The sequence below is a fragment of the Leptosomus discolor genome, chromosome 19 (assembly GCF_034619465.1).
Source record: "Leptosomus discolor isolate bLepDis1 chromosome 19, bLepDis1.hap2, whole genome shotgun sequence".
Taxonomy (NCBI): domain Eukaryota; kingdom Metazoa; phylum Chordata; class Aves; order Leptosomiformes; family Leptosomidae; genus Leptosomus; species Leptosomus discolor.
The window spans coordinates 11,893,436-11,906,241 of record NC_141409.1 but is presented as its reverse complement, the minus strand read 5'-3'; the positions used below and the strand labels follow the sequence as shown (position 1 = coordinate 11,906,241).

Here is a 12,806-nt window from a genome sequence, read left to right as displayed (position 1 = left end):
AATAGGATTTGGGTAACTTGTGCACTGTCCCTTTGTTTTGTCTGGTTAGTCCTTTTTTAACTGATACTCTTACGTAGATGGGTATGTTCACGATCTACAGCTCATGCACCCTGCTTAAACCGAGGTTGCACCGCAGAGGGTTTGCCCAGGGACCAGGACCTGCTGCTGACGCGAAGTACGTGTTGTAACGACTACAGCTTGTTGAGGTGCAATACCCGTGCTCCCGGAGTAAGTTACAGTTGGTCTTATTGTTTCTGTCACAGAAAGGATTTGTTTGGGCTGCTGTACTCCTCATTTGATGTAACAATGCTATTAATCTAAATATTTGTAAATAAAGTACCTGTATCTAGATAAGCTCCTGTGGCTTGTGTTCTTTGCTCTGGCCTTCTCTGCTGGGGTGAATTCCCAGTGCCCTTGGAGCTCCCCTCCTCACCCCAGATGGCTGGGGCTGCTGCTCTCCTGCTCCCTGGCCTTTGGTTCTTGAGAGAAATACCTGGTTAAATGGGTGGAAGAGGACTGTGACTGCTACCCCAGACTGCAGGAATTCCTGGGGGGGGGGGGGGGGGGGGTGTGCTTTAACTGCTCCTGTTCAACCTTGAAGAGGTAAAAACCTCAGGAGGAGGCTGCCAGGCTGGGCCAGGGCCTGGGCCAGAACAGCTGCCCAGGGCTGGGTTGTGCTTTTTGCTACCAGGGAAATGTGATGTTGTTGCACAGAGAAGGCTCAGTAGTGATAACGGGGAGGGGAAGGGGGAAGACTGAGTGATTCCAAAGCCAGGCTGGAGGGAGGGAGTAGGGAGGGCTGGGAGAGATCCCCCCCAGGCATCTTTCCTGCCCTAGGGTGCAGATGGTTCTGCAGGGCAGGGCTGGGCGCTGTGATGGGACCTCTGACTCTTCAGGGGAAGAAGCCTTCCTCTTCAGCGCGGTTGTTCCACCCCTGATTAAGAGCAAACTGCTCGGCGCTTGTTGCAGAACCATTAGCCAGAGGCTGCTGAACGGTGCTGCAGCCCAGCCTCAGAGGGGTGGGGGCCAGTCCCAGGTACCCAAGTGCCACCTCCTGCCGGTAGGAGCCAGCAGCACCTGGGATGTCCTTGAGAGCAACTTCAAACTAAATAAAAACAACAAAACACAACCAGCCAAAGCACAGATAGAAACAAGCATTAACCCCTGAAGTTTATTTGAAGGAGGTACTAAAAAAATCACCACATTTAAACCAGCCCTGTGTTTGACAGCAGGTGAAGGGACAGCTCAGTCCTTGGGACAAGTTTTCTTTGAAGTGGAAGTTACAAATACCTACCCTTAAATAGGAGAAATTTTTTTGGACACATTTAAATCCACATTTTAAAAAACCCCAAACACTTATATACATAAAGCTCAACTATTCAATCGTACAAAACCTTCACAGTGCAGAGCAGGCTCTGAGCCGCTGTGCGGTGGCAAACGCCTGTTTAGACGAGGCCTGCGCAGCGGTGAGGTAGAGGTCTGCGGCGGCGGTACCGGCACTGGCTGGCACACAGGGGAGGAGGCCGGCGTTGCCTGGAAGAGAGCGGAGGTGAGTGGTTCTGCCCCGCGACAAGGGACCGTGGGGTGCTGGGGCCCGTTCTGGCAGCGTTTACAGCCCCACGGCCCAGCCCAGGCTGGCTGGGGCTTCCTGGAGCAGCTGTCGCTGCGCTTAAAGCTTTACTGCTCACGTAGGGCAGCTCCTGCCGTCCTGAATCTTCAACTTAAACGATTACAAAACAGCACTGATGTACCTGGTGCTGTAACCAACACTGTACGTTTATTAAGGCGTTACTGGAAGATGAGGGACGGCAGGAGCTTAACACTTACGTTGGTCCCCACAGTAATTTCTGTGTCATGAGAGTTCACAAGCAGCTCTCACCCAGAGTTCGTTCGAAAACTCACATTGAAGAGCCAGAACAGCATCATGCGTGAGGACACCCCAGGGCTGCTCCTGCTGGAAAGGGCCAACACCCTCCCCGAAGCCACCCCTGGGCTACCGCCGCCTACGAGCCTCAACCTCCCGCTCCTGCCTCAGCGAAGCTCCGTGGGGCTGGCGCCGCGTCTCACCTCTGGGCTTTACTGAGAAACTCCTCGCGAGCAGGAACGCGGCGGCTGCGACCCCACGGGGACAGCGGGCGGCCGGCCGGGGACCTGCGCCGAGCCCGTCAGAGCGGCCTGCAAAAAGCAGCAGAAGACAGCCTGAGCAACACCTGCACGTCCTCAGTTTGCAGAGACACATTAATCTTTAAAAGCCAAAAATACAAATTTTAAAGAATAAAAGGTAAGACAAAGTAAAAAACCAACCCAACCCTTTGAGGAAATCCGACCCTTTCCAAACGTGCTACCTCCTGCCAGCGTAACTACGTACCGCACGAGCGCCCTGCCCTGCCGCTCCCATGGCGAGCAGAGGGCTGAAGTAGGCTACCAGTGAGCTAAAAATTAAAACCAACCCAAATCCAGAATTCCTGTAGACAGCAGAGCATTACCCGTCGTTTTGTTAACTTCCCAGTGTCGTGAAGAGATACTAGACTTGAGCTGTGGGCCAGAAACAGCGAATCTGAAGCCGTGCTGCTGACTAGGTCATCCAGTGCATCCACCTGTCGCTTCAAGCTGTGAAGGGTGCCTTCTGTTTGCTGTTTTCCTCTGATTAACACTTCCACTTGCTTGGACATGCACTGCCGGAGCCGAGCCTAAATAAATCATTAGCTCTATTTATATCCAGCCAGCGTCACCTTCGAGACTGTATTTAAAAACTCTGATGACCTTAAAGTCAAGCCGTAGGGGACGTGCTGTTGGAAAGTCTCAAACCATGCGCAGATGGCAACGGGTTTGCAAATTATTTTTAAATAATAAACCCCTCCCAAGTCAGAAATAAGCTGCTTTCATGGCCTTGAGCATGAACTTGCTGAAGGGAGAGCAGCAGACAGGCTCTAACTGAACTTGGCCACCACCCGGACCTACAGTGGTCACGGGTGCTCCTCAACTGCCATTGGTCACGTTGCTGATACACCACAGTATGATGTAAATGAGGGGGTCTGACTGGAATACTCAAAAAATCCCAGTAACTGTTAATTACAATTATTCATCTTGATACAACACGCAGCTGGCTGGGCTTTCTTTTACTGTCCCCACCCAAAGACACTCTGTAGCCCCTCTCACTGTGCCCAGTATGGCCAGGCCGGAGCTGGAGAAGGGTCCCCCACGCCCCTGGGTTTAGATGATTTCTAGAAGGGACCCAGCGGCTGCACTGGTGTGACCAGAACAAGATGTGCCACCTTCAGCCGATCCTCATGATGCTGCAGTTTCTCTCGGAGAGCCTCTCCACGCCACTGTTCGTCCTTCTGGAAACAAAAGCACAGGCAGCAACTGAGCGTTACAGCCGAAGGGACCGACAACCGACCGGCTCGGCTGCGGCACGAGCAGCAGCAGCTTTTCAAAAGCTTTTTACCATTAAGAAAACTTTAGAAAAGTTCAACTTTTCTTCCCATGAGAGGAGTCTCTTGGCAGCAGCAGCAAACGGATCAGCCTCCTCCAGGTTATCCGAGTCACACTGCAGCCTTCCCTTGACTTCAGACGACGCTTCCCAATCTTCCGACAGTTCTAGAGAAGATGTGCTCGAAGACTGAAATCCCATCCTGATTCCATCCTCTACCTCCAGCTTAAGCAACGTTGCTGCGTTCTCCATTTCCCTTTGCCACGTCTCCCATTCTTCGTGAGTTTTGACCTGCACCACAGAACAGTCTCACCCCGGGGCCGCCCGGTTAAAAATGCAGCATCAGTCCCGAGGGATTTAACGGCCCAAGGCTTATTTCTGCAACGCTCACCCCGGGACTACTGCGGTCGGGAACTGCAGGACCTCCGAACAGACCAGCCCCAATTCTGACACGAACTGTGCCCCGGCAGCCGCTCGGAGGGTCCGAGAGGCAACTCGAGTTACCAGGACACAACCTGTTAACTTGAACCTGTGCATGCTCTGATCCTGCACGGTCTCCCTTGGATGCTTTCTAGTTGCCAACAGCGTTCCTCTCTGAAGGACCTGATTTTTAAAGGACTTAGAAACAACTTACAAAGGATTTATTAAAGGACCAGCAGGAGTCGGGCCGTGCGGAATCACCTTTTAATTTAAAGTCAGTCTCAAAGGAACAACGTGCTGGCCCAGGTTGGCACTAACAAGTTGTTAAGGGCCTAGTGAGTAGCTCTGAACCTCGATTACAGAGATCTGCATTAATTCTGACTCTAATTATGCCAAGTTCCTAGTGCCAAATCGTAACGTTAACAGGAGCCCGAGGCCTAATTCTGGACTGAAGCACTGCCTGAAGTGAGCCGACAGCAAGCGTCTTGGTGCATTTGCTGTACCCTGGGAGCATCCAAATGCAGTTACTCGTAACAAAAAGCAAGGACTGGACCCTCAGCCCCCCTCCCCAGAACACCGTCTCTTTTGCAGGCACCGTTTTACCGGGACAAGGGGGGTTTGATCCATTAGAACTGGCCTAAACAGCACCTGGAAGTCTCCACCACGGGATGGGGAGGCAACCGTGCGGCTCTGCCAGGGCCTTCAAGATTTGAGGACTGAAGTGCTGCTTCAGAGCCTGGCAGCCCTGCGCCGAGGACTCCGCACGCGACTGAGTGGCTGGAGTTGGTTTGTTCATTTCTAAACCAGGATTACCGAGCTGCCTGGTCCTACCGACGGTTAACGACGCTTAACTTCTCCCAGACTGGGGAAAATCGCACGGCGCTTTTAAGTAGGTCTATGTCCAACTGTGATAAGGCAGAGAGGAGGAGATGCCAAACCAAGACAGCGTCCGCTTGCCTGGAAGACCCGGCTGCCCCTCCAGCCCGCCTGCCCCCGGCCACTCTGTCGTACCTGGGTTTGGAGATCCCTGGAGTCCTGTTGGATCTGGCCAAGGTCCTTCACAAGGCACTTGGCTCGTTCGTGGTTACTGCGTGCTACTTGTTCAGCGGTTGCTGTATCGTTCTGCAAACAGTTATTTGCATGCTTTTGTTCCTAGGAAAAGGCAGAAATGCCCGTTACTGTGAGCATCCGCTGCAGAAAACCCCATCAAGAGAGCACAGGTAACCATTTCCTCAAGGCAAAAGGCAGAAACAGCATTAAACAGGAGCAACTAGAGGTGTTTGCAGCACAACCTAGACGTACCAGAGTCTGGTTGCCTCAAGTTCTGTCTAGTCATGAAGTTAATGCATTACTTTGTTTAAAAATACCCCAAATCCCCAAACGTTCTCCCCTCAGCCAGGACTTACGCGCAGTTTTCTTTCAAGCTGGATCCTTTGCTTTTCCATCGTTTCTTTCAAACTCAAGATTTGTTTTTCTGCCTTCTTCCTCTCTGATGCCATCTGACCTTGGACATGGTTTAGCTCGGACTTGGAGGCTTCCAGTTCTTTTTGAAGAGACAGTATTTCTCCGTTTTTCTGTTGTAATTGTAATTCTTTTTCTGAGAGCTGATGTTCTGTAATCAACATTTTTTAAGAACAATTCCGATTAGCAGAAACATGAAGCCTCCTGGCACTTTTCATACACATTAGGTATTTTTCAAATGCATTAATCTGCTGAGCAATGGTTTGTAAAAACACCGACACGAGGCGAGAGGGGACGGAACACCAGTTGGCTTTAGAATTTCAGTTCTTTGAGGAAGACAATGATTGAGAGTCAATCCCTGGTGCTGCATTAGAAACCAAGTGAGATTGACCAAAATATTTGGTGGTTTCATTAGACTTAGAACCCACAGACGGTAACAACTGATCCGTGCAAGGAATCTTACTGCTTTTCCTGACAGTTTCTTCAAGCGCTGCACATCGGGACTCCTCCTTTTCCAGATTCCTGAGGTTTTCTTCTGCCAGCCTTACTTTTGCTACTGCCTGCTCCAGCTTCTTTTGTTGATCTGTCAGTTCCTTTTCCAATAGTATTTTCTCATCTTTCACTTTAGCAGTACATTCTTCCAGTTTTTTTCCTTCACGCTCTGAATTTTGCTTGAGGCGATGAAGAATCTGCCAAAAACCCACCACTTCAAGCTTTAACTAGTACCAACTCACTGAGAACAAGCACCATCACCAAAAGACAACATGGAAGTTAACGCAGCGCAAATTCAAAAGAACTGTTGTCTCATACTCCCTACTGACAAAAAAAAAAGGTTCATGACTTTTTCTTGCCTCTCCGTTTCAGTCCAGCTCCCTCAGTTTTTCTTTTGGTTCACACTTTGCTGAAACTGCTCAGCCAACATAAGTTAACTTTACTACAGGAGAATATGATTAAGCCCCGATTTTCATGAACAGCTGGTGGGCTTTGCACAGAAACACCGTAGAAGAGAAGACCAAAAGCTAGCTGCCAGTAGTGGTCCACTCAAAATCAAAAGGAAACCTCAGGATAAAAAAGCCCTGAGATTGTTAAAAACTGTTAAATCCAATTTAGTCTCTGTACCTATCTGTGTGTGTGTTTGTGTGTACGATTTGATTTAGGAAGCTATCATCTATCTCGTGTAAATCCGGCCATTCTCCAGTCTTTAACCAAGCTGCCTTGTTGATTGCAGTAAACTTTGTAAAATCACCCTAATAATTGTCTAACAGTGTTGTTAAAATCGCGCAATTTAATCCAGCGACTTGCCATAACGACGTTAACAAATCCTGAATTACTGTTGTGTAGGATCCCCCTATTCCCTCACCCCTTCCACCTCCAACCCCTCCACAAATCATCCTGACTCCAGTGTAGTGCAATTCTCCCATGTCCTTCTTCCAAGGAGTAGTTAATACGGTGAACCTTGCCATCAAATTGAACCTTTGTAAGTCTCTGCTAAACTTAGTTAAATTCCATCAAATTCATTGAACTCTGTCAAATTAGCACTCCATCTCAACAAAACACATTCTGCTCCGAGCGAGGCGCGTTCCGCTCGTGCTGCGCAAGCAGGATCCTCCATCAGGATTCCGCGACAAGCGCCTGAAGTCATTTAAACCACTCGGCCACGACCGGCAGCTGACAAAACAGAATGGCCGGGCAGGATCTAGTCCATCATCTCCCCTGTCAGCTACACCAGCGGCCAGGACACGGCACTGCACGGCGGCGCCTCCCGCTAACCAGCCCCTCTCACCCTCGGCCGCCGATTTCACAGCGGTTTAGTTACCAGTTCAGCGTGGCCCTGCCAAGGAGGCAGACACAGTCCTTTGTGGTGACACGCGAGTTTTCACTAAAACATAAGGGAATGTTGGAGCTTTTTGTTCACTACTATTCCTCTCAAATGAGGCTTCATGTTTCCTACAGCACCGGTACGTTATTTGTAAACTTGCACCCAAAACTTCTCGGCCTGCGTTATTTCTAGAGGACAGGAGAAAGTGAGGCAAGCCGGCCGGCTCCTTACCGCTTCTTGTTTGGCCAGTTCTGCTTCCTTCTTGTCAATCTCCCTCTGGAGCTGCTGCAGTCGGTTCTCCCGCTTTTTCTGTCTCTCTTGGCAATCCTTACGTTTCTTTAAATACCGCAGGATATCTTCTTTCAGGGTCGCCTGCTCTCTAAGCAGCTCATCCTGGTGCCTTGTATTATTTTTCAAATCCTGCAATAGGAAACAAAATCAAGTGACATCACCAGCTGGTGAGAGTAACGGCTCCCTGGCTGAAAGGCTCGCGTATGAAAGGACGTAACCGGTCAGCCCTAATCACACTGAAGATTATCCTTCCATTTGACCCAGCCACTGAGTGAATCAACACAGTAGGAACCAAGAGAAAAAGCTAAAAGATGCCCTTTTTTTTAAAAAAAAAAAAAAAAAAAAAAAAATCTTCTTCCTAAAACCCCAATAAAACAGGGTGATTTTGTCTCTGTGTCTGGATTGTTTTCTAGGAAGAAGATAAATCCCAAACCAAACAAATCCACAAAAAAACGCTCCAAACCCCCACCAAACCGAACAACCCAAGACCAGAACAGCCACACGCTCCAAGCTGGGAAGAACAATCCGACTGGGAGACCACCGCAGTTGCCACTTCAGAAAAGCCAGACCAGAACTCTCACTCGGTTGGGTACCTACTGCGATCCAACCACCCCCAACTCGGCAAGAGCGAGGCCATAAACCCGCCGTTGGTTATGAGCTCTGCGAGGGGCTGGTTTCGAGCTCCTGTGCCTCGCTGAAACGGGCGATGGTCCGTCCGCTGCTGTGACAAGGGACACCCCTCATTGCTGTGCCACCATCTACTCACTGCGTGAAAGCAAGTACGGATTTCACCAAAACTGACCTGTTCTACCAGCTGAAGCTGTTGCCTGGAGTCATTTAATTCTCCTTTCAGCATTTCTAGTTCTTCCTTTTTTTCTAGAAAAATATTTGGCAACAGAGAGAGATTTTCAATCAGCAATCTGAAACACCTATACAAATAAATTACCTCTTTTCATAAATGAAGAATAAACAATAGAAAAACAGTTTCTAAACTTTCCATCTTTTCAACATGTCAGATACCTTCTGCCTGTAGATATCTGAGCACGTTGAGTATTTAATATCACCCAGTGTGTCTTTTAACACCACTTCTCTTAAAATTTATTACAGTTTAAAACCAAAAAATGACTTTTTACCTTGAAGATCCTTCTGTACAACAGTGATGTCTCCATTCAGTGATTTTTTTTGTTTGTTCAGTACATCGACCTCCTGCTGAAGGCTTTTAACATCCAGTTCCATTTTTTCTACATTGGACAATGCGGTTCTGCTGCTCTCCTCAGTCGCAGTTAAGTCTCTGTAAAACGGGAACACAGACCCTCGGTTTGTTGGCGGTACCTGCGGAGGGCTCTAAAAACCAGCTGCATTTCAGTAAAAGTTGTCTCAGCTCAAGGGGATGCTGCCGAGCAGTCGTGAGAGCAGGACAGCCGTCCTGCTCCGAGACTTTAACGTTCTGCTTTGCACAACACTTCTCACTGCATTGCCACGATATAACAAACGCTGTTGCATTCATCAGCTTCATTGCTGAGTATTTTCTCTGAGTCTGCTGTAGATGTGCTTAAAATAAAGCCTCCAAGGATGTAAGAAACAGCATATTCTGTATAATTAGCCACCTCAAAGTTATAGCTGTATTTTTAATTACAGTAAACAGACATTCAAGGCACTTCCCATCACTTCTGATCTTTGCAGAAAACAACATTCCCCCCCCACCTTCTGGTTTGTGACAACTTCTTTTCCAAACTCTGACAGTCTTCTTCAAGCTTTTCCTTTTCCTTATTCAGAGCGTCGATATTATTTTGCAGCGTGCGCATTTGAGAAACCAGATGTTCGTTTTCCCGACGGTCTTTCTCCAGTAGTTGTTCCTGCCAATCCACTTCCCCTTGCTGACACTGAAATAATCTCTGAATATTCTCCAATTTTAACTTCTCCTATGAAAGAAGGCATTGTGAACAACACAATTACACGGTCAAGAAGCAGAACAAGTTACTAACATCTTTAGCTGCAGCCATTTAAAACCCTTTTCATTCACAGAGAGCACATGCAGGCTAGAGCAGCCCACGGAGCTGCTGCGTTACGACGGGAAGAACTGCTTCAAGTGCCAGATTAATCTCAGAGTATTTATGATGAAGGTTATGATGAGTGTGAGCATGAGGACTGGAAGACTGGGGTGCAATTCTTTGTTTCATCATAGTCCAACCCCCATTTTCCCCCCATCTGTAAGAGCAGCACATCGCTTCATCGCAGGGATGTTAAGGGAATGGCCGCTTTACGGGCTGTGAGGTGCGCAGGTGGTGTAGGAAGGTGGCCAGTTTAGGGGTGGTAGCAGAAAGGCACCAGGCGTATCGACTCTGGAAGCTAACGCTAAGAAAACAGTATTCATCGCTCCGCAGCCACAGGAGAGCCTTCTGTCTTTCTGCCCTCTCTCCCTCACTTGTGCCAAAAAACCCCCAGTCTTTAAAAGGCGGAAGCAGACGGAAGACTTTTCTGTGACAAGCTGAAATCAGACTCCAAACGGATTGATTTGGAAGTGTGGGGACTCGGATCTTAACAGAACCGCAGGATGTGCAGGTCTCTTACTCCAGTTACTGTGTCAGCTACAGAAGAAATACTTACTTCTAGAATTGCAACCCGAGCCTTTTCTAGCTCATTGACCTTCTGGTCATGTTGTAGTTTCAAGCTTTGAAGTTCATTATTTTCAAGCTCCAGCATTTCCAGAACATGTTTCAGTTCTAGTAAGAGGAAAGAAAGAAAAGGTTATTACAAGCACATCAACGTATTCTATTTGCAGGAAAAAAAAAAGCACTAAGGAAAAATCTGAGAGGCACTATACTGACGTCATCCCTGTAAGAACTCTTTCACCTGCTGCATCAGACACACCAGGTATCACCCCTGATGCTGTCCTACCAGCAAGCTGCAGGTCCCTCGGGAGTCAGCCTGGGACAGAGCATCTGACCGATAAACAACAAAATAAAATATTTCAGGAAACGTACAAAACTTGCAAACTGCTGCTGTTTGTACTTCCCACAAGCTGACGGGACGTGACCGCTTGGGAGGCGATTCCTCCACCTCCCCACACATCCCGGTGTCGAATTCTTCTCCTGTGAATGCGGCGCCAGTCGCGGATGTCTCCTGACCCCACGGGGCTCGAGCGTGAACTCAACCCATCAGCCCTGACAGCGGGTTTGTTCACGTTTCTCTCCGGCATGAAACGCTCCCGTCCCAGCTACAAAGCAGCGCGAAGCACCTGCCTCAGCTTCAGCAACGGGTGTCTGTCAGCTCGGTGTGAACTACGAGAGTTACAGGAACTCCAGCTCTGCAGTCAGTCACAGTATTGTGAAAGCAGCGAGGAACAGAAGACTGCAGCAACGTACAACAAAGAGCTCAAAGTGTTCTTCTTTCCCATCTGCACAAAACACTATCTCCTAAAGACATACCTCTCTTATGCCTGGTAATTTGCCCAAGTATCCCTTGAAGGTTTTCTTCCTCTTTTCCAATATCCTTCTTTATGAAGGAAAGCTGTGCTCTCTTCTCATTCATCTGGGCATCCAGCTCTTTCCTCTCAACATTAAGCTGTTCCAGAAGTAGTTTTATTTCCTGTGGAAATATATCAGCGTTACGAGGAATGCCATTATTTGCCATTTAAAATAAAGTTTTCCCTTAAATAGAAGCTCTAACTCATACAATTTGACAAGTCTGTCAACACCACTCCGGCCAATTTCATTCCAGTTTATAGTTATAGTTAATGGTGTGAACAAACAAAACAGATGTCATAGTTAGGTTAAAGTCTTGTTTGTTGACAATTTAGAGTAGTAATATTGCAAAGATTTTGCTCTACAAGTCTGACCACAACACGGTCATTCAAGTGAGAAATCAGTGGGCCTTAAAGTGGGAAGTCAGACAAGCAGCCCCCCAAAATACCACGAACCCCGATACCTCCTTTCAGAAAGGAACTACAGAATCCTTTAAGTAAATGTGGGTGGAGACACACAGCTGGCTTCCCCCGGCTTTGCTGGGTTTTACACACCCCGACCAGACTGATTTGCTGGAGCAGCTGCTTGTCTCGGCGACAGAAAGTGACTCAGAGACTTTGATGTAGCACAATTTAAGTGTCAAGGGACCAATTCTGTAAGCATGCCTGGAACTAGGGAGTTCTACTTCTTATTTGTGCAGCTGGACCAAGCTCTTCGTCACACAAAACTGTAAACTTGCTGGTTCTATTTTTCAGTGGGTTTGGGGAGGTCATAGAAAGCAAAACTGATTTTGTGGAAACTTTATGGGATGTTTTTGATACTTTCATTCTTTCGCTATTCTTCAGAGATAAAATGAACTGCAAACTCATTTGAAAAGTTACTCTTATTTGGTGTAGTTTTTCGTTTGCTTCAGTCTCTCCATCTCGAAGAGCTTCTTTGAGGTCACCTCTCTTTTGAGAAATACAGTCTTGAAGGACACGGAGCTCTTCTTTTCTTTGATTTAACTGTTGCTCCAGAAACAAGAGCTCTTGTTGCTGAGCAGTAATCTACAACGTAGAAATTAAACAGAAAAAACATCTGAAGGCTTTTATTTTTGTAGCTACAGACATGCACACGAACACGTGCAGGACACTGCTCCCTCCAGAGGTTTCTCTGAACTACGTAACACGTAAGGATCCCCTCACAGCAAGGAGCTTCATTTGCTAAACCTGTACAATAAAGCCGACACTACAGACCAAGTTCTGATCCGGACACTGCGGCCTTCTGCCTCGGGGAGTGAAGTTTCTCATTCTGAAACGCACCAAGGACTGTCACAGAGAACTCTGCACCAGCATTTATTATGCAGAAACACCAGTGTGACTGGGATCGTGCTATTACGAGACAAACCAAAGACAATTCAATCACCCCCATTAAAACAAACTTAAGAATTAAATTCTTCAGACAAGGCAGTTCAGAACTTAAGACTCAGCTTTCAGTAACATTAAAACCAACAAAATGGACAGTCCAGAGTTAATAAGACAAGCCTTACCTGATCTTTCAATCTTTCCAGTTCAGTTTTCTTGCCTTGAAGAAGGCCTTCTGCTTCTCTAAGGATCTGGAGATGATGTTCTTCATTACCTTCTGCAACGTGAATATCTCCTTGAAGCTTCTGAAGACTGACAGTGAGGGCAAAAACCATGACTCAGAAGAAAGCAGATTACCTTAGGCAGTAACTTCTTGGAGGAGGACATCTTTACCCAACACCATTTATGGTAAATTAAAAATACTTACCTTTCAGTCAGCATCTCTATCTTCTGGTTTAATGACTGAAACTCAGAGTCTCTTGCAGCCACCATTTTGTTGATTTCCTTCAAAATACCTTCTTGTTCCCTCTTATGTTGTTCTAAATCCCTTGTATCCGCCTGTAATAACCTAAAGA

General features: G+C 47.5%; 1 protein-coding gene across 1 annotated transcript in view; it reads right to left on the bottom strand.

Moving 5' to 3' along the window:
- Nucleotides 1-2,076: 2,076 nt before the first annotated feature.
- Nucleotides 2,077-12,806, bottom strand: part of CNTRL (centriolin) — a 33,729-nt gene continuing 22,999 nt past the window's right edge. The window contains exons 27-42 of the mRNA XM_086475908.1: nt 12,659-12,799; nt 12,417-12,543; nt 11,770-11,934; nt 10,853-11,012; nt 10,032-10,147; nt 9,129-9,346; nt 8,558-8,715; nt 8,227-8,300; nt 7,365-7,553; nt 5,778-6,003; nt 5,260-5,465; nt 4,865-5,005; nt 3,449-3,724; nt 3,276-3,338; nt 2,487-2,690; nt 2,077-2,175 (exon numbers count right to left, since the gene is read on the bottom strand). Of these exons, the coding sequence (XP_086332034.1) occupies nt 2,077-2,175; nt 2,487-2,690; nt 3,276-3,338; nt 3,449-3,724; nt 4,865-5,005; nt 5,260-5,465; nt 5,778-6,003; nt 7,365-7,553; nt 8,227-8,300; nt 8,558-8,715; nt 9,129-9,346; nt 10,032-10,147; nt 10,853-11,012; nt 11,770-11,934; nt 12,417-12,543; nt 12,659-12,799 (2,563 nt within the window). The remainder of the gene's footprint in view (nt 2,176-2,486; nt 2,691-3,275; nt 3,339-3,448; nt 3,725-4,864; nt 5,006-5,259; nt 5,466-5,777; nt 6,004-7,364; nt 7,554-8,226; nt 8,301-8,557; nt 8,716-9,128; nt 9,347-10,031; nt 10,148-10,852; nt 11,013-11,769; nt 11,935-12,416; nt 12,544-12,658; nt 12,800-12,806) is intronic.